Source organism: Macaca fascicularis, chromosome 13, assembly GCF_037993035.2.
Source record: "Macaca fascicularis isolate 582-1 chromosome 13, T2T-MFA8v1.1".
Lineage (NCBI taxonomy): Eukaryota > Metazoa > Chordata > Mammalia > Primates > Cercopithecidae > Macaca > Macaca fascicularis.
The window spans coordinates 37,130,695-37,155,994 of record NC_088387.1 but is presented as its reverse complement, the minus strand read 5'-3'; the positions used below and the strand labels follow the sequence as shown (position 1 = coordinate 37,155,994).

Below are 25,300 nucleotides of genomic sequence, written 5' to 3'. Positions count from 1 at the left end.
CCCGCCACCTCGCCCGGCTAGTTTTTTGTATTTTTAAAGTAGAGACGGGGTTTCACCGGGTTAGCCAGGATGGTCTCGATCTCCTGACCTCGTGATCCGCCCGTCTCGGCCTCCCAAAGTGCTGGGGGATTACAGGCTTGAGCCACCGCGCCTGGCCTGCACCAGTACTCTTATACTCACTAACTTAACATAGATCAGACAATTCACTTCTCCTTTGAAAGCAGCAGAAGTCACCCTGAGAAAAGACAGGTCTGTCTGTGTCCCTAAAGCACAGCTCCAATAACAGACCAACGAAGATCTCTGCTTTCTCATAGTAACTCCAGATCTCCTGGATCAATTCTATGGAGCACAAGATTTTACAACATCACATCTTTGGTGCTCATAAAAAGTGTATCAGAAGTGTGATAAACAGCAGCTCACCTCCCAATCCCCTGGCCTTTTGGTATTAGTCTGTGCAATGCCCCTGAGAGCCTACAGCATCTAATGAAGTAAATCTTGGGAAACCTCTAATGCATACGTGTACATGTGTGTGCACTCATGCATGTGTGATCTCCCCATCTACACACCAGGCCTAGGCTCATACAGACCCACTTCTAGATAAGCTGGAACTAATAGACTATTATCATCTTACAGGCAAATCCAAGAAATATATTCAATGGCAAGAAAGTGAAATTCCTGATCACATTCCATCCTGACAAGAAACCTGTATGATGCCAGGCAAGGTTATCATCTGTACTGAAATGTGAGTTCGTTCATTGATTCAATCAACATTTGGGGAGCACCTATACCAAGCCATAATGTCAGGTGTCAAGGATAAAGTGACGAATGACAGTGTCTCAGCCCTCAAATAACTCACAATCTATATGAACTGATATAAAAGTCGGCCATAACTGCTTAGTGTGTAAAGTACTATAACAACAACAAAAAAAAAGCCTTGGGAATTTGGGGTAAACTCCCCACACCTATTCAAGGTAGAGAAGTCTATGTATGTGTGAGAGGTGGAGTTAAGGAATGAATCCCTCATTGAGATTACCTCCAAATTGAAACCTAGGTTATCAGCAGTTCACTACTAAAACCCCCAATAACTTGATCTCCAAGCTCCTAAAGAAAGGAAAGAGGTTCATCTGGTTCCTGGTCCACTGTTATGACCTCTCCACAACTAAAAACTCTCTTCACCTCTGCCCCAGCCCTGGCCCATGCTACCTAACTTGAGCCCCTATCATCTAAACTGATAGCTGCACCTGCACAGTAGGAATTAACTTGTCACAGGAGATCCAGACAAGGAATCATGGACCATCATATGCTTCCTTTTCTAGAATACTGCTGTAATATGTTAGGCCAGCCAAGTGAGAAATGTTGGCAATCAGAGCAGACTCTAAAACCCAGTGGAAAACCGTGAGTAGCCCAGCAAGCCATGATGGTGTACCATAATCACCACAAATGCCTTTTGAATCCCAGAAACTCAACCTACACCAGAAGATGAATCCACCCTACCCCAGGCCCTTTATATCAAGCATGCTCCCCAACCTGTCATGGCTGTAAGGAGGACCTGAAGGTGAGCTATATGATGTAATACTCCTCACCTTAATTTCTGCCTCCTCAACAGCTTGAGGTAACACACTCCAGAGAGAACCAATTCTCAGTCTCCTGCCACTCCATGCTACCATGACACACCTAACAACTGGTGGATATATTTGAGGCAATACTATTATCAAATCAATGACAAGTCTTACTATTGTTGACATCATAGAATGAAGGAAATTCTTCGTTGCTGTATTTGCATTCAAATGGAAATAACGCAAAATATGCTTTTCCAAGTAAAACTCACCAAATGTTAAATCACTGTCATTCTCCTCATTCCTCCCCACCTTAACTAATTTAAGGCCCAGAATTCCAGGCTTGAGATTCCCCACAAAAGCAGACTCCCCATACCCCCACCTTCCCTCCTAGAATCCTTCTACCACTCTCCTTAATTTGGGCTGGTAAAGAGTGCAAACCACTAGCTGCTATAAATATTAAAATCAAACTGACTCTACACTTTCTTTCCCTAATGAATTTCTTCTCCACCCAAATTATCAAGCAAATACCTTAAGTAATTAAAAATAGCCTACTCTGCTTCTGCTGGAGAATGCAAAGTAGTTCACAGTGCAAATCTTCCACTGTCCACTGCTTAACTCAACTTAATCATATTTTGGTTTTAAATACAATCCTGACCTCTGTGACAAAGCCATCAAATTACTAGAGTAAGTGACTTCCTAAAGTGAAATTTAGAACACAAGGCATACATTGGTAGCCAAACCATCTTGCAAATATCTCTTACCTTTCAATTAAAGATTTAATGTCCTCAACTTCCTGAGAATTTCACTTACGTTAATCCATATAAATTAACATTTAAATAAAACACTACAGTCAAGAATTCCTGTATCTTCACATGATATATATGATTTATGAAAATAATGGGGGACTTTAAAAGGGATCTGAGATTAAGAATAGAAGCTATGAACACTTTCATGTGGTATACAATAAACACCATCACACAGTACACTACTGAGTGCACATATATCCTTACTCTCTTTATCACATTATTTCTAAGTGAAATTATCTAAGCTTAAATTTATTTCAAGATTATTTCAAGTACCATCTAAACACTTTTCGCACTGCTAACTGTAAACTCCATGAGTGTCAGGACCATGTCTTATTCATCTCATCTCCTATGGCATATGGTCAGTTACTTACACACAATAGGTGCATGGGAAGCATTTCACTTAATTACAGGATAAGAAAAAGGGTCTCCAAAAGAAACACTTACACCAAACTAAACATCATAAGGTTCATCTCTTTTTCAGTGAGTTGGAAAAAGTCAATCTTGAACTCCCACGTATCAGGAAAGAGGGAAAAGAACCCTCTATCTTTTTTGTACATATAAAGACAATAGGTTTCTCTAAAATTCATATAGAGACTGCATGGAAGTTCAGCCCTAAAATGCTGCTGGCAGTCCCCAAAGCTACATTAATCTAGTACAAATGCCATGCTAACATTTTTTTTAATAAATGAAACCCAAAAGCAGTAATACAAATTGAATATTTCCCTACATGAAAAAAGAAAACATTCAGACTGAGTAAAACACACCATAGGCAGAGTTAAAGGCAATAACAGACCAGGGGAGTGTTTTCATAACATTTAACAGACAAGGAATTAACCTGGGCAACAGGAAGAGCCAGCAAAAAGTGGAGCTCAAAGCCTAAGAGAAAAACTGATAAAGACCATGAACAAGAAACACAATGGATGACAAACTACAAATCAATATATGATGAGATGCCTAGCTTTACTAATAAGAAGGAAATAAGTATTATTATTATTATTATTATTTGAGATGGAGTTTTACTCTGTAGCCCAGGCTGGAGCACAGTGGTGCAATCTCAATTCACTGCAACCTCCACCTCTCGGGTTCAAGGGATTCTCCTGCCTCAGCCTCCTGAGTATCTGGGACTACAAGCCCACACCACCACACCCAGCTAATTTTTTTGTACTTTTAGTAGAGACGGGGTTTCACCATGTTGGCCAGGCTGGTCTCAAAGTCCTGACCTCAAGTGGTCCGCCTGCCTCAGCCTCCCAAAGTGCTGGGATTACAGGTATGCGCCACCATACCCAGCCGAAAATAAGTATTTTAAATTAAATATTAGAGCAGGAAAGGTGAGGTTGGCCACCAGGAATAGTTTCTGATGGCGAATGCTATAGCTGTCACATCCTAGGCCACCTCCTTATCTTCAGATTCTTAGAAATTGTCCAGCTTAACCTTGGGACTGCATCCTAGGAGCAGCTGAGAATATCATCACAGGAATCAGACAGGCCTGGTCTTGAGTTTATGCTCTGCCTTTCAGCAGCCATGTAACCCAGAGCATATCTTTTGATCTCCCTTAGCCTTAGTCTTCCCATCTAAAAGTGGGATAACAGCTGCCCCTAGGAGGCTGTGATGTTAATATGAAATTACTCCTTAAATTGGCACCAGGTAGCACAGTGTCTGGTACACTTTCAAAACTGGGTTTATAACCCTACATGAACACAAAGGCAAATCTTTCCCTAAAAAGAGAGAAAAAATAGTTCATATTTTAAAATCAAATAAGTCTAGCCAAAAATGTTTTCTACATGTCCTTGTGCACATCTTACATGTTTATTTATAAAAATACTAATCCATGTCTACATATAATGTGCAGTATGCACAAATACACTTCTAAGTTTTTAACATATAATACATTTGTAAAGGTGCAGCCCTCACTGTAAAACAGGGACAATAATAGTATATACTTCATAGGCTGATGTGAGAATTAAATGAGTTAGTAATATATAAAGCATTTAAAATAGTGCCTAGGATAGAGCAAGTGTTATATCCCTAAGAGCTATTTTATTACCATTATTATTACCGATGCAGAATGAGTAGACCAAACTGCTTTGAGATGTTCACTGTGACAGGCTATCTGTCAGGTGCTAGGGATTCACAGGTGAACAAGACAGGCTCAGGGTCCTACCCGCGTGAAGTTTCCTGCCCTGTAAAGGAGCTAAACATTACACAAAGAAAAACAAAACTACCAACAGTACAAACTGTAATAAAGACAATGAAGGAAAGAGGCTGAGTAATCTGAGAGATGTGTTTTCAACGGGGGTGACAGAGTTGTACCTGTCAGCCACATACTGGTCTTCTTCACCATAATAGTAACTGCATGATTTATAAGATGGCTGATGGGATGAATGATGCAATGTATGGTCAAAGAGCACCTGCCCAGCATAGGACTCAAACCATGGGCCTTGTATGACCAGTACCATGCTCCTAACCAATAACCCGAGGCTCTATTCATGCAATACTCAATACTCCTTCAACTCACCTCTCAAACTGTGTCCCTGGTAAACATTTATTCATGCATGTACTCATGAATTTAACAAATGCACACTTATTAACCATATGCATTATGCATATGTAAGACACAGGCTATTGCAGTCTACACCTACAGGACCTTATAATACAGCAGACTAGCTAGCAGCCACTTACCCCTAAACTCCAAACAACCCACTATTCAAATGTTAAATTATATATTCATTTAATATTGATTTACAAGTGAAGTTTAATAAGCTGTAAGTACCATATTTCATCAAATATAACACACCATTGATTTTTAAGACGTACTATTAATTACTGGTAAAAAAGAAAAAATGAGGCGGGTGGATCACCTGAAGTCAGGAGTTTGAGACCTGCCTGACCAACATGGAGAAACCCCATCTCTACTAAAAATACAAAATTAACAGGGCATGGTGGCACATACCTGTAATCCCAGCTACTCAGGAGGCTGAGGCAGGAGAATCGCTTGAACCCAGGAGGCAGAGGTTGCCGTGAGCTGAGACTGTGCCATTGCACTCCAGCCTGAGCAACAAGAGCAAAACTCTGTCTCAAAAAAATTACATATATATCAATAATAAGACACATCCTAACGTAAGAAATGTTATAATGTAAAAAAATGTGGGTCTATCGCGCCTGTAATCCCAGCACTTTGGGAGGCTGAGGTGGGTGGATCATGAGGTCAGGAGATTGAGATCATCCTGGCTAACACAGTGAAACCCCGTCTCCACTAAAAATACAAAAAAATTAGCCAGGCGTGGTGGCGGGTGCCTGTAGTCCCAGCCACTTAGGAGGCTGAGGCAGGAGAATGGCGTGAACCCAGGAGGCGGAGCTTGCAGTGCGCCGACATGGCACCTCTGCACTCCAGCCTGGGGGACAGAGCGAGACAATGTCTTAAAAAAAAAAAAAAAAAAAAATGTGGGTCTATGGCATGCCAGTCCCTTGATGAAATGAAATTGTTGCCCTGCACTTAAATTATTTTTAACATTCCCAATTACACTTCTATGGAAAAACAAATTTGATGTCAGAAAATCAAATCACTTTCTCATGGCTACATTGGTACATTTGAATCAAAGCTATTTTGTATTTCTGAAATAAAGATTTGGTTGTTAGATGCAATGGCAACAGATACTAGTATCCAAAACATCACTGTTGAGTATCTCCTTTTCCAAACTACACTTTAAATGCATCTCTGATTCTAAAAACAGGCCTACACACCTGGTAAACACAGGGAAATGGAAGGCAACACCTTTGAGCAGAATAGTCACCTTCTCAACACATCACTGAGGCTGCCAAAAAAAATCAGAGCTTCGAAGAAAGCAGCTTAAATTATCACATGGTACATGCTGGTGGAAACGATACTGCAGAGTCAGAAGACCTGGGTGCTAGTACCCCTTCTGATACTCACTGGGAACTTTCGGGATTTCCTCATCTGCCGTACAAAGGTTTGGGACCAGTTGGCTTTTAAGCTTTACTTTCTGGCATTAAAATACCAAAATTCTGAGGTTCAAAAATACTGGCTCTTATTCCCTATTTATTCTAAAAGATTCAAGTTACAGAAACTACTGACCAGTTTTAAAAAGACCTTGCATTACTTTATGCTTCTCTTAAAACGTCACTATTTCAACTTTAAGGGTGCTTATGAAATCCTTAAACTTTCTCATGGAAGAAATCTTTCTCATTTTACATTGTATTTTCTCTCTCCACTTCAACTGGATCCTTTTCCTTTTTTTTTTTTTTTTTTTTTTTTTTTTTGAGAGTCTCACGCTGTCGCCCAGGCTGGCGTGCAGTGGCACGATCTCAGCTCACTGCAAGCTCCACCTCCCGGGTTCAAGCAATTCTCCTGCCTCAGCCTCCTGAGTAGCTGGGATTACACACCCGGCTAATTTTTGTATTTTTAGTAGAGATGGGGTTTCACCATCTTGGCCAGGCTGGTCTTGAACTCCTGACCTTGTGATCCACCCGCCTCAGCCTCCCAAAGTGCTGGGATTACAGGCATAAGCCACTGTGCCAGGCCCCTTTTCCTTTTCTCATAAGCTGTAAAACAGGGCTCTGAAAGACAATTACCAGTGTTCACTTGAGTTTTTTGTTGTTGTTGCTGTTAACTCTAATCAATATTGCAACACTATGACCTTCAGCAAGTAACGTACCATAAGTTTAAACTTAACAGAGGGAACAAAATTCCCTAACATCTGCAGCTCTATTAGCTTCACAGTCTAAATAATTTCTGGCCCCTTTAAAAAAAAAAGTTTGCAAGGTGATGTTGGAGCTGCTATTTTTCTAGTGGGAGTGAAAATGGGCTCAGAAATGTGGCATGGGAAATAGGAGTTAGAGTTTCGTGAATTTAGAGGTGTTTATACATTAAACATTGTTGTCCATAACCCCTCTTGATATAGAATATATCTTGGTTTAGATCTCAGACCCTTAACAACAAGTTAATCACATGACTTAGATAATTCAAGCCCACTCCAATAACAAAACTTAACCAGATGGTCACTCTAAAGCCAAGTGATCCTGGGAGTCTAAGAACGAACTTCCACTTCTGTGGGAAGAGGATTGAGAGTTCTGCTAAGGGTGGAGTAAAGGAGCTAGATCTTTTAGACACTCTTCCTTTATTCTCTAGATTTTTCTAGACAGCAGACCTACCTGAGGCTAGGATCTTGCAGAACCTCAGACTAGCAAGACCACAGAAGCGAAAGACACAGGTGGGCAACTTCTTCCTGGGGTTTCCCACCACAGTGGTTGTGCTGCGCACCTGATCTTCTACATTCTAACCCACTATCTATTCAAATTAAGCTGGTTTAAAACCATATTCAATATACTTCATTCTTGGTGCTCAAACTCTATTGCCCTGAGTGATTACTGGGTATAACGAATTCTTTTTGTCCTTCTGCCTACAACACCCTCAAGAATCTCCAGAAAGCTTTACCAAACAAACCAACTATTTCATACTTGCTAACATTATCTAGCCAGACCTTTGTCCTCAAGTGATTGGCAACTAAGTGTTAGCTACTGAGTGCACACTCATCAATGCACACTTTTAGAATGTAATCTTCTCAAGAAAGGAATTAAGTCTCATAAAATACTCAGTACAAGCAGAATTACGAACAAACCGGAAAAAGAAAACTAACTTTATTACATACGAGATACTTTATATAAATTGCTCCACTTATTCTGCAGTGAAGCCAGATCATCCTGTACATCATCATTGCTAAAACGCACATTTTTTTTCACTTTTTAAAAAACCAGGATACATGTGACAACCACTGGTGTGTCACAATTTTAATAAGCAATCGTTTTTCATTGTTAGTGGTAAACAAAATAATGGTCCACCTTACAAGTGATGGTGCTTCAGGCTCACTGAAATGTGTTAATATTTTCATGTGATTGGAAACACTGAAAAACAGATTAAGAAAAGTGTCCAGGGTTATTACACAGACTGAAAAGGGACTAGCCAGATTTCAAACCCTGATGTGGATGATTACAAAGTTTCTTTCTACTATAACCTACCTGACAAGCACAGAGACTTTGAATATAGCAAGAATTTTCCATAGTCAGCGTGTCTCAAAGACTAGCAACCTTGGGTGCTAAGTTTTCGGGAACTGATGTGTCCACAAACCGCCTGTTGGAGGCACTGCAAATAAGCTGGTTTAGGTCCCAGCCAACCATAAGCTTCTAGGAGTCTATGCGGCTATGCCGACCCACTCTGTGTAAAGAAACTATCTTTCCCCTGACGTACAATCTTGCGGAGGGGGAATTCGAAGTGTAGGACCTTTCCGTACTAGGGACAGCCTCATCCCCCAACTTCCTACTGAGACACTTCCCCTACCTCTCAACCCAGACACTTACCTTCCCCACCTCTTCACCCCCAACTCCAAATAAGGCCAGTCTAGACGCCACCCCCACCCTGTCACTTGTCACCGCTGGGCCGAAAGCAAGCTTCCAAATTTACAGGGCTCCCAGACCCGAATCCTGGCTCAGCCACCCAGTATCTCCATCTACCAGCGGCCTAAGCCATGCCCCCCCACCCCCGCCCCACGTATCCAGCAAAGCTCCTTCCTCCGTAGGGGTCGCCGACTTGAAGCCGGAATCCCAAACCGCTCCCAGGCCCCCGCCGAGGTCCCGCCCTGAGGGCCCAGCCGCAGCCTAGGCCAGGACGCTGGGTCCGGCGAGGCCAAGAACCCGCGGGCGCAAGGAAGACAGTCCTGGCCGGACTCACGGAGAAAGCTGCGCGACAGCAGACGGGCGGCTGCGAGGCCGCTGCTGCCGGAGACCATGGTAGCGATGTCAGCGGCAGCCGCAAGGGTCGCGGTCATCCGCCAATGACACTCCCAGGCCCCCGGGGACCTCACAGGGACAGAGGCCTAGGCGGAGGGTGGCCACAGCAGTCGCCTGAACAAATTTCCTTCTACAGAGGATTCTTCACGGAACAGCGGCGATGGCAGGTGAAGACAAAGAGGCATCCTGTCGGAGAGGCAGATAATAACTCGGCTCCTTCCTAGAAATGTGGGTTTGATTAACATGAATTATAACAGCAGCTGGGGGTAAACCCCCACGTGAGACTGGCCGGCGCGTGGCATTGTGGGCAATGTAGTCTGACGGCCGCGACTGGTTCGTAGGTTTTGAGTGAGGCTGCGGGAAGGGAGCGAGGGGAGAGCGGCAGTGAGACCGGGGAGACAAGGGACTTGAAGACTAGGAGGGAAGAAACAGAGAGGTGAGGTGCGAAGAGCAGTGCCAGAACTTTGTATCCCAGGCCCATCTCCTCCCCCCTTCGTTTTCCTCGTTTGCTATTAGAAAGAATAATATTTCTCACCGCGTACCTGTGCCTGGACCCGGAAGGGTTGCCTCTGGGGACGGGAATTCGAACTGGCGCTGGTGGCATGTGAAGGGAAAGACGTGATGAGAAAAACCAAAAGTTATCTTAGTGACAGTTAATTTCTTGGAATGTGGAGTTTCTAGTTAAATAATCATGCAGTGTTTGACTAGCAGTAAGTGTATGACTGTTTATTCCCTGGGTATCCTAAGGGCTGAAATTCGAGGTCAAATGCGACTTTGCTCCCTGTTTGGACAAACAGTTCCCTCTTCTGTAACAGCTTTAGAAGGAACCTCAGGGAGTCCCAGAGTCAAAAGGTAAACAAGAGATGAAGTAATCTGCGTCTCTGCCGAAAATCGTTCTCCTGAGATTCCTCATCAGAATTGTCAATAAAATTGCAATCCTAATTTACTTAGGTAGTCATTATAATTGGCACTGAGCGGTGGGATGGATGAGTGGGATTACCCAAGGAGATTGCCCAATACTTCCTTTATGATCCAATTATTGCCATTATCAGGTTGGACTTCACTGCAAATAAACTCCTCGATCATGGATCATGTTCTTGTGATAATTAAATTACTCAGAGTTAAATAGTATCAGTGGTTTCCAGATATATCCATTATAACAAATTGGACATTTTTATAGCAAATAAATAGAAAATCCCTTGCTATTTTATATAGCAAAATTCTTCGTGAACTGAGTTATATGTTTAGTTTCATTTAATTGATAAAATGATGACAAAAAGTATAATTTCAGTACACTTTTAATGAAAATTTGTATTTCCATGAAGATGGGTATTTTTGTTTGTTTTGTACACTGAAGTATCCCCAGCACCTAGAACAACGCTTGACACAAATAACTCATCGTTGAATTGAATTGATATATATGGGAGAATAGTAGTATATAGATTATTTTTTGGATCCACAGACAATGTTTGATGAACTTAGGATATTTCAATCTCTTGTAATAACTGCACCCCTGTGGCAGACCAGGTCTCATTAATGCAAGCCTCCATAACAACGTTTCAGTACTGAGTAGCTAAGTTAAATATTAAAAGCCAGTGCCCTTGTACAAAGGCTGGGATGTAACAAAAGCCCACCAAGGGTTTTTGCCTGGGCCTTTCCTGGGCCTTAAAGCATGACAGATTAATGAAGGAATTCTTAACGGGACCCATTTAAGATTAAACAAGTTTTATTGGGGATCTGAAGAAACTCCCCAGGCCTCCACAAACAAGTTTATTGGAGGTCTGAGGGAACTCTCCAAACCTCTGTGATTTAGCAGGGGGCAAGATAAGGGTAATCACCCCAGCATCTAAACCCATGTAGATTAAGTAAATTTACTGAGCCTCCAAGGAAGGTCTTCAGTACTCAGACCTTAGTTATAGATTAAAAGAAGTTAATCACTTATGTCTTTAGATAAATGCACGCTTACACGTAAACATAGCTTGGAAGGTATATAAGCTCTAGAAAACTGTAATTTTGAGTTGGTCTGGCGATAATTTCCAGGACTTTTCTATGTAACCGGTTGCAGAAATAAAAACTCTCTTCCTCCCCAGTTCATCTACATCTCATTATTGGGCCACAAAAACTAGCAGCCCAACCCTCAATTTGGTCCGGGAACACCCCTACCTCAATTCTGTAGCTCACAGGTAGGGGACAACTACACTAGTCAATACCAACCACTCATCTTTGCAGACTGAGTTTGGGAATCAGACAGGTCTGGGTTCAGATTCCAACTCTGCCACTGGCTACGGGACCTCTGGGTTTCAGGTTTTATTACTGAGATGGGTATGAAACTTCCTAAGAGTGTTGTGAACATTTAATACACTTAGTATATAAAGCTACTGTCACCTTGTACCAAATATTCAATAATGGTAGTTATTATCATTAAAGAACTGTCTTTTTTACATGGCAGGATCATGTTTTAAAGGTTTTAACTAAAATGAGTAACCAAATTAGAACAGGATATTTCTATTTGTCTCAAAACTTTGTCTAAAGCTCTAAAGCTGAAGACAACAAGCCTTACCTCCACATCCATGAGGAGGGCAGTCTAGGAGCTACTTCTCTCTGAAGTTTGATAGGAGGTGGCCAAATGTGTCTTTGAATTCTCACCCCCACATCCCAGCCGGCTCAGATAAGCGAAAGACTAGAATTCATTGTATGAGGGTGTGAAAGAAAAATAAATCTCAGGACCCCAAAGTCACCAAGCCAAGAGAAAAGTCCAGCTGGGAACTGCATCAGGCAAACCTACCTCCCATTTTAGCTACAAAGATAATAAGCTACATACCTCCCTCACAATCTGCCCACAGGAAATTCCTTGTGGATAAAGGACAGGCAGAACTCAGAGTCATCCCTCTGAGGCTCACCTGAGACAGATGCATGTCTGATTGCTACCTCTGCCCTATTGTTTATGTAAAAATGCAGATTCACTGAGCCAGACTAAATTGTATATTCAGTGGAAGGCTGATCAAGGACTCAAAAAAATGCAACTTTTGTTGCTTATCTACTTCTAACCAAGAAGTCCCTGCCTTACTGGATGGGCCAATGTACATCTTACTAATATTGATGTGTCATGCCTTCCTAAAATGTATAAAAGCATGCTGTACCCCCAACCACCTTGGGCACATGTCATCCGGACTTTCTGAGTCACGGGTGCATCTTTAACCTTGGCAAAATAAATTTTCTAAATTGACTGAGACCTGTCTCAGATATTTTGGATTAACAAGGGGATTGATGCTTCTGAGTCTAGAGTTGTCAGTTTAATGTTCTTGTTTCCTTCCACTCCCAGCCAAGTTTGTGGGTGAGGGCTTCTTACCAAAACATTGGTGGTATTAAATTTCAGGATAAATCCCTACGGACTGCAGAAATTCATGAGCCCACCTTAGCTAGCTAGATAGGTCTTGGTCAGAGAATGCTTGAGGAAACTTGAATTTGGAAGGCAGGCCTAACAGTTAAGCTATGTCTGCCTCCTTCCTAGAGAATTGCAACGGCAGGAAGCTAGCTGGAGCAGTCCTCATCAGCAGGCAGGGCAATATTTGGTGTATCAAGATGTGTTAATATTCCTGTAGTAAAATGCATGCCAAGAAAGTTGAACTTCCCCCTAAGAGACATGCCATCCTCTGAGGCAAGGAACCCTAGCATAAAAGACTGCAGAAAACCCCCAGAGGGAGGAGGAAGGCAGGAAGAGTTACAAGGAGGCCAGCCAAAGAGTACCCAACTGACATCAGGATACTGTGCAGGGGAGTGGGAGAGGAGTTTCTGAAAAATCCATGAAGTGCTCAGAAAGAGCCAGCATTCCGAAGAGAGAATAGAACATCAGGAGAGAACCACAAATAACACCATCTAAGAGATTGTATCCGAATCAAATCTACCCACTGCGGGAACATACAGCAAGGGTGTGAAGGGAGGAGGAGTAAAAGAAGAGGGGGAGACAGACCTCAGCCCCTTCCTTCCCAGCTGCTGATTGTGGAGTCAGATCATGCCAGACATGGGAGTGTCATGCGCTTCCGTGTGAAGAGACCACCAAACAGGCTTTGTGTGAGAATAAAGCTTTTTAATGACCTGGGTGCAGGCTGGCTGAGTCCGAAAAGAGAGTCAGCAAAGGGAGATAAGGGTGGGGCCATTTTACAGGATTTGGGTAGATAAAGGAAAATTACAGTCAAAGGGGTGTTCTCTGGTGGGCAGGAGTGGGGGAGCTTTTGAGCCAGGATGAGCCAGGAAAAGGACTTTCACAAGGTAATGTCATCACTTAAGGCAAGGACCGGCCATTTTCACTTCTTTTGTGGTGGAATGTCATCAGTTAAGGCAGGGACAGGGCATTTTCACTTCTTTTTGTGATTCTTCAGTTACTTCAGGCCATCTGGGCATATATATGTGCAAGTCACAGGGGATGCGATGGCTTGGCTTGGGCTCAGAGGCCTGACAGGGAGGGAGGGAGGGAGGGGGAGGAGCTTTAAATTAGGTATAAGGTTGAAGTTTTTCATTGGCTTGGATGGAACCTTTAGTTGTTGGTTTTTGAAATAGGTAATTTATTGCCCTGGATCAAAATTCAAAAGGTACAATAAATATTAAAATACAAGCAGTGAGAAATCTTCCTTCTAGTCTCCCCACCACCCAGTTCTCCCCAGGGGAAGTCAGTGCTATCCTGTTTCTTGTGTATCCTTCCAGAGCTATTTTTTTGTATGTATTCAAGTATATACATATATCCATTCCCCCTACCCTACCCTTCCCTGTTCTCACTAATATGTAAATAAGTAGGGACAATTAGAGATATGTGCTTGGGGGAGTCAGGAGACTCAGCAGTCTGGGTGGCTGGTGTCTAGAGGAGCAGCTCCAGGGGGTATCTTTTTCTGCCAAAGTGGTCCCTGCTATTTGCAACCAAGAATCTTGACAAGAGTGAGCTAAGTAACTGAGTTTTAATCTGTTGGAGCAAAGTCTCTCGTTTGCATTTTTTTCATTTGCATTGTTTTTAACAAAATAAATTCATTATAGTCCCTCATGTGTGGAATCCAGTCAGAGCAGAAGGGAGAAGAGTTGACCAAGATTTGGGGTTTTCTGCCTATTCGAGAAATTTTGGCTCTTTATGTTTAAAAGCAATTATAGTTCTATATCTTACCTTGATTTTATGTGACCCCCCCATTCTACTAGAATGTCAGATTCTTTTCCTTTCACCAGAGTTTTGTGTAAATTCCTGGAGTGATGCTAGGGTGAGGTGGATGTAGTGTAAGGAGTGTTTGGTCTTCTGTCTGTGCTGGCATCTCCTGATAACATACATCCTTCCATCTGGTCCTTAGCTGTGGTCCAAGCTATTGCTGCATCGTCATTTACTCCTACTTTGAAGGCCTGTTTTGCTCTGGTTCTGTCAGCTATCTCTGGGCTCTTCTCAGGCATATGAGAAAGCCCACCTTTCAGCCTCCGTGGGCTACAAGAAACATCCCTGCTCGCTAAAACATACCATTTAGCTGCATCTTGCCAGCAGTTTGCGTCCTTGCTCTGACATGCACTCTTGCTCTCTTGCTGACTCTCTCCTACTCCCCCCAGAAGTTCCAGCTTTGTGGACCTGTTACAAGACAGGGGTCCCAATCCAGATCCCAAGAGAGGGTTCTTGGATCTCATGCAAGAAAGAATTCAGGGTGAGTCCACAGTGCAAAGTGAAAATGAGTTTATTAAGAAAGTAAAGGAATAAAAGAATGGCTACTCCATAAACAGAGCAGCCCCGAGGGCTGCTGGTTGCCCATTTTTATGGTTATTTCTTGATGATATGCTAAACAAGGGGTAAATTATTCATGTCTCCCCTTTTTAGACCATATAGGGTAACTTCCTGATATTGCCATGGCATTTGTAAACTGTCATGGTGCTGGTGGGAGTGTAGCAGTGAGAATGACCAGAGGTCACTCTGGTCACCATTTTGGTTTTGGTGGGTTTTGGCCAGCTCCTTTACTGCAAACTGTTTGATCAGCAAGGTCTTTATGACCTGTATTTTGTGCTGACCTCCTGTCTCATCCTGTAACTTAGAATGCCTTAACTGTCTGGGAATGCAGCACAGTAGGTTTCAGCCTCATTTTACCCAGATCTTAAGATGGAATTGCTCTGGTTCACAAGCCTCTGACATTTCCTCCTTCCCTTTTATAAGAGAACCCTTAATCCTAAGGGTTGCAGAAGGGCAAAGATCCATATTCTCTAACTTCTTCAGGCTGAATAGGGGCAATGATACTCCTGCCTGCCTATGAGGGTCTCTTGCATTCAAGGTAGAGAGGAGCTCAGTCAGAAAGCCTCAGTATGGTAAGGTCCATTCATAACGCTTGAGTTTTGACAAAAAGTGATATCTGGAAGATTAGTAAGTGTTTAAGAAAACATTCAGTAAGCTTGTCCTGTATTCCTACACAAAAAGTATAACAGCAATATATTCCACAAGGGCAAAGCAAAACAAAGTTATTCCAAGAAAACTGAATTAGAAAGCTTTCCATGAACTGGGCAATTGTTGGAACTAAGCTGATACGCAGTTGCTAGATGATTCCAATATGTGCCCAGGATTAGAGTATTGATCCAGATTTTTATATTACCCAACCCTCTTGTTTCTTCTGAGTAGCAGTCAGAGATTACTAGTTGTTTCACAGGAATAAGCAGGGTTAGCCTTACTTGCAGAGACAAACTTAAAAACAATTGATAAGACTAGAATCTAATAATTCCAATTTTTGCTAAAGACAAAGCATGATAAGACCAATTTGTGTTATTATATTTGCCCTGATTCTTTGTATAAAGTACAAGAATAATGATTATTTTTCATGTACGCTCTTTTTAAGTTGGTTTTGATGGAACTCTCTTCCATAGCACAGTCTCAGATAAGACTTTTTTAAAGCCAAGCCCTGCCACAGGTTTGTATCCTCAAATACCTATGAGTTGGGTAAATTTCTCTTCTTTTGAGGTCCCAAGATAACCTGGGGCTCCTGGACCTGTGAGAACATGGCATTCTTTGCTTACCCTTCTTTACTTATACAGGCCAGAAACCCTGTACAGGGACTGTGTAAGGCAAGGTATGAGACCAATTCCCCAAAGAGCTTTTATTGGCTCTACAAGTCAAGTTTGATTCCTTAAAGGAAAGCACACCATTCCAGTCAAAGCCTTGGTAAAATAATCAATTTCTCCAATTGTATCCTGTTACAAAAGAAAACAGATTCTTGTTGCACTTACGCAAATAACTATATTGCTATAAATTAAGAATACTCACAGTTTCCACATTTTGGAGAAATCAGGTAGAGAGAAACAAATATGCTGCAAATTTTGTTCAAGGAGCATACTTTACTCAATTGCTAAAACCTGCAAATAGCTCAAAAAAAGTTTCATTTATTCTGAAAAGCAAAACAAAGGATCAGCAGCATTTTAAGCAAAGTTAAAAAGATTAGCCTTCTTCAGCTTAGTCCATATAGTTAACTTCTGTTTGATAGTTATGAACATTATATTTCTCCATGAGAGTTCTGAAAATGTTTTCCTGTACTCTGATATCACAGTCTCCAGTTATCAGAAAACCTGCATTTAAGAATGCCTGTTAGAGTTCTATAATTGATTATAAACCACCTTCTAAAGAGGATTAAAACAAGGTAACAATTGTTTGTGGATGACAAAACATCTTAGGATAGCCACAGTTAAAAACACAATTGACAAAGAAATTTGGTTACCTCTGTGGCATACAATAATTCAAAACAACAACTATAATTATTACTGATAATGTACACTGAGTCATATCAAAATTATAGGAGTTTCCCATAATTTTGGAACACATATACCAATAACACATTTATACAAATACAGCCCAAAGAAAACCAAACACCATTTTTACAAATTTTTGTTAAAGAGCAGATCATAAGCAGGTTTTTGCTCTAAGAAAAACCTGGTTTGCATTTATTCCATTGTTAAGTTTACAGAAAAACTGAATACTCCTTTAACTTTAGCCAATATGTTCACACAGAATCTCTTTTACAATTAATTTTTCACAAAACTTTAATAACTTGCTTACACCTTCAGATTTATCCTAACTTAAAACAATCCTTTAATCCTTTAGGCAAGAAAAATCCACATTCCCATGCCTTCTTACAATCTTTTTTTTTTTTTTTCCATGAACACATTTTACTTTTCTTACACATCTTGCATGTACAACTGTTTCTTCAAGAGTCTCAATTACATGTTACAATGTTAATGCTTAGAAACTTTTATTTTTGGTGAAGTTCAAGATTTTAGTTATGTGCTAGGTGTGGAGCCTAGCCTAGGAGACACCAGGCAGAAGAGCAGATAAGAGCTGACTCTCCAGCATAGCTAGGAGGCACGGCTAACTCCACATGTCCCGAGGCCATACCTTACTTAAGCAAGCAAGTTGTATAGTAAGAGCCATAGTGGCATTTTATGAGGCATTTAGGAGGTCTAACAACCTTTGAATTATACAACAGTTCTTGCATAAATTCCCTTTCATGACTTACACAAACCATCTGAGACATTCTTGGACTTTCTGACTTGCCCTAAACATCCCTCCTTTTAAACAACCAGTCATTTTACTTTAGGACAAGAATTTAACATATGAGATCCTTTCTTATATAAAATCTCTCTATTTATAATCTTTGTGTAGCTAGGGGGCATGGCTAATTCCACATGTCCCCAGGCCTTATCTAGAATCTAATGACTTTAAGGTAGGTAAATTGAACAATTTTTAAAAGTTAAAGAGGTGGTTTATGACCTTAAAGCATTTAGCAAACTTAATCTCACCTGCATAATTTAGACTAAATGTTTCTATTTTATCAATAATTTTTAATAAGTTAGACAATTTTTAAAAGTTAAAGAGGTGATTTATATGACCTTAATGCATTTAGCAAACTTAATATCTGACCTGCATAGACTAAATATTTTTATCAATAATTTTTAATAAATTGAACAATTTTTAAAAGTTAGAGGTGATTTATATGACCTTACTGCATTTAACAAACTTAATATCTGACCTGCATAATTTAGACTAAATGTTTTTATCAATAATGTTTAAAGCTGTTTTTATTTCCCAAAGATTACTAAAGTTACCTGAACTAAAAGGCATTACAGTTTTATTTAACTTTCAAAATATTTAAGTGCTTATTTTTATTTAAGCCAATTAATTAGAGTTCTTTTATATAAACATTACACACAACACATATATCGCTACACTCAAAGACAGAAGAAGATTACTACAGTAGTTGAATGTTTTTCATCTGCCAGTTTTTAAGTTTCTTAATTGGATTACTAGCTTTAGGGTGAAGCCCTTGGAAGAACAGGGCCAGGAAAGGGTCTGTGGTGCCTCCTGTTTATCCCAAGAAGTCCAGGCTGTTAGAGCTTGAATATCTGCTTTTAATTAAACTAATTTTAACCATAGCACTCTTTAATAAAGCCCTTTTAGAATTTCTTATGCCAAATGGCTGATATTTCTGGCTTTTGAACTTTATCAAAGGTAACCTCCCAGGTGCTTAAAGAAAATTTAAGACAGTACAAGGAGGAGAAGAGAATAGACAGGTCATACATATATTAAACCAGAGATTACTTACTTCCTAGGTGGGGAATCAAACCTGGACTGCCACTGTAAAAGTGTAAAACCTTGGTTAGTGAGCTATAGCATGGGGCACTCTCTATTTCCTTTACAATAAGGAGTCTAGAGTCATTAATTTTGAGTTTGCAAAGGCTTTTAACTATTTAATATGATTTTTTAGAGCTAACTATGACATGAACCCTAAAATTTCTGTTCCCTGGAAGGCAGAGACCAAGAGAAAGTACTGCCACATGGTTAAAAGGTCAAGCTTCCAAGGACATAAAATGAGGTGGAGACTTCATCCAATTTTTTTTGTTTGTTTCAGGAACCTGCAACCAAATTTGTTACTGACCAGCTTGTTGGGTTGTCTTAGAAAAGTGGGCTTAGAGGTGTTCTAAGCCCATGTTTTATCCTAAAGTACCCCTCGACACAGAAAAACAAGTTCATAGCACAAAATACACCAGCTTAAGACTAACCTTAGAATTCTTTTTCTCATTAATCAAAACTTTACAGACGAGATAAACACCGATTTGTTTTTTCCCATTCATTCAGCCGTTTGCAGAGAGAGAAAGAAGTCAGAAATCTGACTGGTAAGAAATTCTTACCCTTTTGCCAGCATGCCAAGCTTCTGAATTCCCTTTTCCTGAGTGGCCCTAGTGATCCAGCTTGCAGCAGCATCACCCTCGGGGCCAAGCCACATCATAAAGGAAAATTATTTTTTTCTTTCTGGCCAAAGCAAAATACATGTGATAAAACATAGACATTAGCCACTCTGCTTAGCACCCAATATCAAACTGGCAAGGCTTAAATTTGCCCCTGGATGGGCCCCATCATCTTTAATCCAACCTCTGACTTGGAGTTTCAATACATGGTCTCTGGGCAAGGTGGTTGCCCTGAGTAACAGAAAAGATAGGGAAGGAAAAGTAAAGAAGTATTGCCTGTGGCAGGGTGGGGAAGGTGAAGAGTTTAGGGAGGCCAGAGAAAAGACCCACTCATTGCAGCCAACAATGAAAAGTACAGTTGGCTGCTTGTCAGTAACAATCTTTTCCAGCAGTCCCATCAGCTCTCCAATTTCTACTTTTAGGGAGGAGAAAGCTCCCCCACATCCTGTACGTGCCTAACCCTGTCACCCACAGCCATCAGCAAAGCATGCAAGGCAGATTATTTCAAAGAGAATAGCATTTAACATCCTATAGTGCCAAACCTGTACTTAGCCAAGAGGGACTTTACTGAGTGGGGCCTCTAACCCAAGGTTGGTCAAGCATCCTTGCCTTTTATTAAGAGGGGCCTCTAACCCACTCTGTCTTAAGGAGAGACATTAACTCCCCTAAATTGGGCCTCTAACTCAATCCCATTCTTTACCTGAGTATATGCACTCCACTTACCCAAAGTCAGCCAATTTGTGCACGCAGATGATTTTCCTATGGGTCAGGGGTCTCTTCAGTATCATCCTTTCCGTGGTTCGCCAGAAATATGTTACAGGACACCAACACTTACCCAAAGCCATTGGGTCAGGGTTTCTGCACTATAATCCCCTGTGGGTCGCCAGAAATATGTTACAGGACACCAACACTTACCCAAAGCCATTGGGTCAGGGTTTCTGCACTATAGTCCCCTGTGGGTCGCCAGAAATATGTTACAGGACAAAGGTCCCAATCCAGACCCCAAGAGAGGGTTCTTGGATCTTGCACACAAAATAATTCAGGGCAAGTCCACAGTGCAAAGTGAAAGCAAGTTTATTAAAAAAGCAAAGGAATAAAAGAATGGCTGTTCCACAGACAGAGCAGCCCCGAGGGCTGCTGGTTGCCCATTTTTATGATTTCTTGATGATATGCTAAACAAGGGGTGGGTTATTCATGGTTCCCTTTTTTAGACGATATGGGGTAATGTCCTGACATCGCCATGGCATTTGTAAATTGTCATGGTGCTGGTGAGAGTGTAGCAGTGAGGACAACCAGAGTGACTTCTGGTCAGCTGGTTTTGGTATGTTTTGGCCAGCTCCTTTACTGCAACCTGTTTTATCAGCAAAGTCTTTATGACCTGTATTTTGTGCTGACCTCCTATCTCATCCTGTGACTTAGAATGCCTTAACCATCTGGAAATGCAGCCCAGTAGGTTTCAGCCTCATTTTACCCAGCTCCTATTTGTTGGGGTGATCAGAGCCAACACCAGGTTGTGGGGGCAACGAAGTCTGGTGGAGTCAACCAGATTGAGAAAAAGACAGTTTGAGAACGTGGGACCGGGGGGCCATCACGATTGTGGAGGCTGTGAAGGCCCTGAGCTCTGGGAGCCCATGCTATTTATTGGTAATCCAACAAAGAAACAGGTGGTGAGAATGTGGGGGGGTCGAAAGGGCAGACACATGATCTACAGCTGTGATGGTTTAGCATTTATATGGAACATGTTCTGCTACTTGAGATAATGGGAATACAATTGATCTTGGGCCCTAGGAGGGCTAGTAGCAAGGTGCCAGCAAGGCTAGACACATTCCAGAGGACATTATGTCAGACATGCAAGCCCTGCCTCAGCTTTTTTCCCAACACTCAGCTTTTTCCCAACATGCTCCCCTTCTCTTTTTTGCAAAAGAGAAGGTATCATTATTACTAGCTATCATTATGATTAGCATAAAGGGTGGCCTCTTTTAATTGAGCGAGGCAATTGCAGGCTGTGCAGCCTTTAGTTGCTGGTTGGTGATCCAGCTTCATTTTTCTTAGCCCTTATTCAAAATGGACTCACTCTGGTTTGAATGCTTCCCACATATCTCCCCTTTCCCTTTTACAAGAGGATCCTTAATCCTAGGGGTTGCAGAAGGATGAAGGTCTGTCTTCTGTAACTTGGTCATGCTGAATAGGGGCAATATTCCTACCTATTAGGGTCTCTTGTATTCAGGGTAGAGAGGAGCTCAGTTAGAAAACATTGGTCCTTTAAGCATCGTGACTCCAGTCAGTCCTTGTTCCATCTTCGCATTCAGATTCAACTGGCTCATGGCTCACTGGGGTAACCCGGTCCATGATTGGCATCCATGGGTCCCTCCAGTCTCCCACTCTATGGTCATACACATCTTGAGGGCATCCATATGGTTCATTTGTCTCCTGCAAAAACACAAGCATACCCTCACCCCCACATTAGTAAATCTACTGAAGCAGAAGCAAAAATTTTTGTGGCTGTAGCTGGGAGGCCACTGATAATGAGATCAGGCCCCTTCTAACAGAAGGCACAGAGAAAGCAAATCAAGGCTTCTCAGAACTTCAGTTTGCACTGTACAGGTGGGTCCACTAGATGCTGTGGCTCATGGTAGATCTTCAGATGTTTGGTGGGCACCCACACAGGCACCTGATTGACACCTGGAGAGACAAAAGCAAATCCTCTTCCCCATATAATTATCTTTCCTCTTTCCCAGCTCTTAGTATGTGCATCCCTCCACCATATACCCTGCCCAGCCTTTTTATTTTCCTTTGGTCCTGTCAGGTGTTGTTCTGCTGCAGTTATGGGTTGATCTTTTTGTAAATTTAAAAAATTTAACGTTAATAAAGCTAGATGCAATTGCATATGTGGTGTTTTATATTCCTGGTCTCCTGCCTTCTGCTTTTGTATTTGAGTTTTTAAAGTATGATTAGCCCTTTCCACTATTGCCTGTCCTTGTGGGTTATATGGAATACCTGTAGTATGGGCAATATTCCATTGTTGAAAGAATGGAGCCATGGCTTTGCTACACTATCCTGGGCCATTATTAGTTTGATTTTTTTCTGGGATTCCCAAAACAGAAAAGCAAGATAAAAGATGTCTTTTAACATGAGGGGTAGCCTCCCCTGTTTGACATGTGGCCCAGATAAAATGTGAATAGGTATCTACTGAAACATGTACAAAGAACAATTTTCCAAAAGCAGGAATATGTGTTACATCCATCTGCCAGAGGGAATTTGGAGATAAACCTGTAGGGTTAACTCCTGTTCCTTGATGTGGCAAATGCAGGACTTGGCAGGCAGAATAGTGTTGCACAACTTCTTTAGCTTGTTTCCATGATAGACCATATTTTTTCCTAAGGCCTGCAGGATTAAGATGGGTTAAAGAATGGAATGTTTGTGCATCAGCAAAGACCACAGACACCAATGCATCCGCCCTTTAAGTTTAGTTAAAGGGCCAGGGAGATTAGTATGTGCTCTCATGTGAGTGATATATAGAAAAGTGAATGCCTTTGTTGTACTACTTGCTGTAAAGAATGAAATAACAGATTACGTTGTTCATCAGTCACATTTCGAATGAAGGCACATTCAATATTTTGTGTGACTTGCACTACATAGGCTGAATCAGAAACAATGTTTACTGGCTGTTTAAAAGTTTTTAACACTGTTGTCACAGCCATAAGTTCAGCCCTTTGAGCAGAAGCAAAGTCAGTGTGCAAAACTTGTTGTTGAGGTCCTGCAAATTAGGCTTTTCCGTTACTAGATCCATCAGTAAAAAGAGTAATGGCCCTTTGATAGGGGCTTTTTCAGTAATAGAAGGCAATATCCAGGATGTTAATTTTAGAAACTGAAATATCTTAGATTTAAGATATGATTATCAAAAATGCCAACAAAACCTGCCCAATTAACTTACCATTCTTGGGAATTTACATAGGCTTGTTGAATTTATTGTTTAGTTAATGGAACTGTAATCTGATTTGGATCATATCCCATTAACTTTGTTGTGTGCAGCCTCGCTTGTCCTACTAGCACAGCAGTTTGATCTAAGTACAGAGTGAATGTTTTGGTTGTGTTGTGAGGTAGAAAAAGTTACTCAAGCAGATCATTCTGTTGAATTATAACTCCTGTAGTCGAATGCTTAGTAGGAAAAACCTAAAAACTGTAATGGCTATATTGGATTAATTCATTCTACTTGTGCTTGCTGAATTTTTTCCTCAATTAGTTGAAGTTCCTCCAGTGCATCTTTGGACAGGGAGCGTTTACTGTTAAGGTTAGAATCACCTCATAAAGTAGAAAAGAGGTGAGACATAGCATAGGTAGGAATGCCTAAAGTTGGACGAATCCAATTAATGTCTCCTAATAATTTTTGGAAATCATTTAAGGTTTCTAAATTATCTCTTCAAATTTGAACCTTTTGAGGCTTAATAGCATTTTGCTCTACCTTCATTCCTAGACATTGAAAGGGAGAAGTTTGGATTTTATTGGGAGCTATAATTAACCCTGCCACATTTACAGCTTTTTCTAACTGTTTGTAGCATAACATCAATTCTTCCCTAGTTTCAGCTGCACACAGAATATCATCCATGTAATGGATGATATAACATTTTTTAAACTGTTCTCTAACTTGCTTAATAGCTCTCCTGACATAAGTTTGGCAAACAGTTGGGCTATTTAGCATGCCTTGTGGTAGTACTTTCCAATGGTTCTTTATTATTTATGGCGGGAACAGTAAAAGCAAATTTTTCATAATCTTGGGCAGCTAAAGGAATGGTAAAAAAGCAATCCTTTAGCTCTGTCACTATGAGAGGCCAGTATTTTGGGATCATCGTTGGGGAGGGTAACCCTGGTTGTAGTGCACTGATAGGTTGAATTACAGCATTAAGAGCCCTTAAATATGTTAACATTCTCCATTTCCCTGATTTTTTCTTAATGACAAATACAGGAGAATTCCAAAGGGAGAAAGTAGGGTCTATATGATCCTTTTGCAATTGTTCCTGCACCAGCTCTTTTAAAGCCTCCAGTTTTTCCTGTTTCACTGGCCATTGCTCTACCCAAACTGGTTTGGCAGTTAACCAAACAAGAGGAATGGGAGCCGGAGGCTCAACAATGGCTGCTTCTAAAAATGACACCCCAATCTGGTCCAATTGGTTTGTCCTTTTACTTACTCTAAAGGTTCTGATTGGCCATTTTTATCTTTCCCTAGTCCTTTCCCCAGGTGATATCCCATATTTCTCATCATTTGTCTATTATTACTACTATATTGATCCATAGGAATAGATATTTCAGCATCCCATTGTTGCAATAAGTCTCTACCCCATAAATTAACAGGAATAGGTGAAATCATAGGCTGAATTGTCCCTTCCTGACCATGCAACCCTTGACATGGTAAAATCAAGGAACTTTGAAAAACTTCTGAGGCAGCTTCTACTCCAGCAATACCAATGGATGCCTTTTGCTTAGGCCAATGCTGGGGCCATTTATTTATAGCAATAATAGAGACATCAGCTCCAGTATCTACTAATCCTTCAAAATCTTTTCCCTGAATAGTTACTGTCCAAATAGGTCTTTTGTCAGAAACTTGATTAACCCAATATACAGCCTTTCCTGTTGGATTAGTATTACCAAAGCCCCCTGTTCTTTTCACTGTGCTGTTTCCTAGTTTTATGTAAGATAACAGCAACAACTGAGCAATTCTTTCTCCTGGGAAGGCAGACCACGGAGTTGAACTAATAATTAATTGAATTTCTCCGGTATAATCAGAGTCAATTATTCATATATGTACAATAACCCCTTTTAAACTTAGACCTTCCAAGTAATAGACTGTTCCTGAGGGTAAGGGTCCCCTAAATCCCATGGGGACCTTTTTTGGTGGCTCTCCAG

At 41.1% G+C, this 25,300-nt stretch overlaps 2 protein-coding genes across 3 annotated transcripts in view; one reads left to right on the top strand and one right to left on the bottom strand.

The window, feature by feature from the left end:
• Window positions 1–9,215, bottom strand: part of SUCLG1 (succinate-CoA ligase GDP/ADP-forming subunit alpha) — a 36,204-nt gene extending 26,989 nt beyond the window's left edge. The window contains exon 1 of one of the 2 annotated variants that reach the window (XM_074011441.1): window positions 8,399–9,215. Coding sequence is in view for 1 of the 2 variants with exons in the window: in XM_045368995.2 (XP_045224930.1) it covers window positions 9,108–9,204 (97 nt within the window). In the remaining variant the exon portion in view is untranslated. The remainder of the gene's footprint in view (window positions 1–8,398) is intronic. The other variant, XM_045368995.2, reaches the window with a different exon arrangement.
• Window positions 9,216–9,503: 288 nt separating this feature from the next.
• The window catches only part of DNAH6 (dynein axonemal heavy chain 6), a 367,549-nt gene continuing 351,752 nt past the window's right edge, over window positions 9,504–25,300 (top strand). The window contains exon 1 of the mRNA XM_005575454.5: window positions 9,504–9,602. The gene's annotated coding sequence lies outside the window, so the exon portion shown is untranslated. The remainder of the gene's footprint in view (window positions 9,603–25,300) is intronic.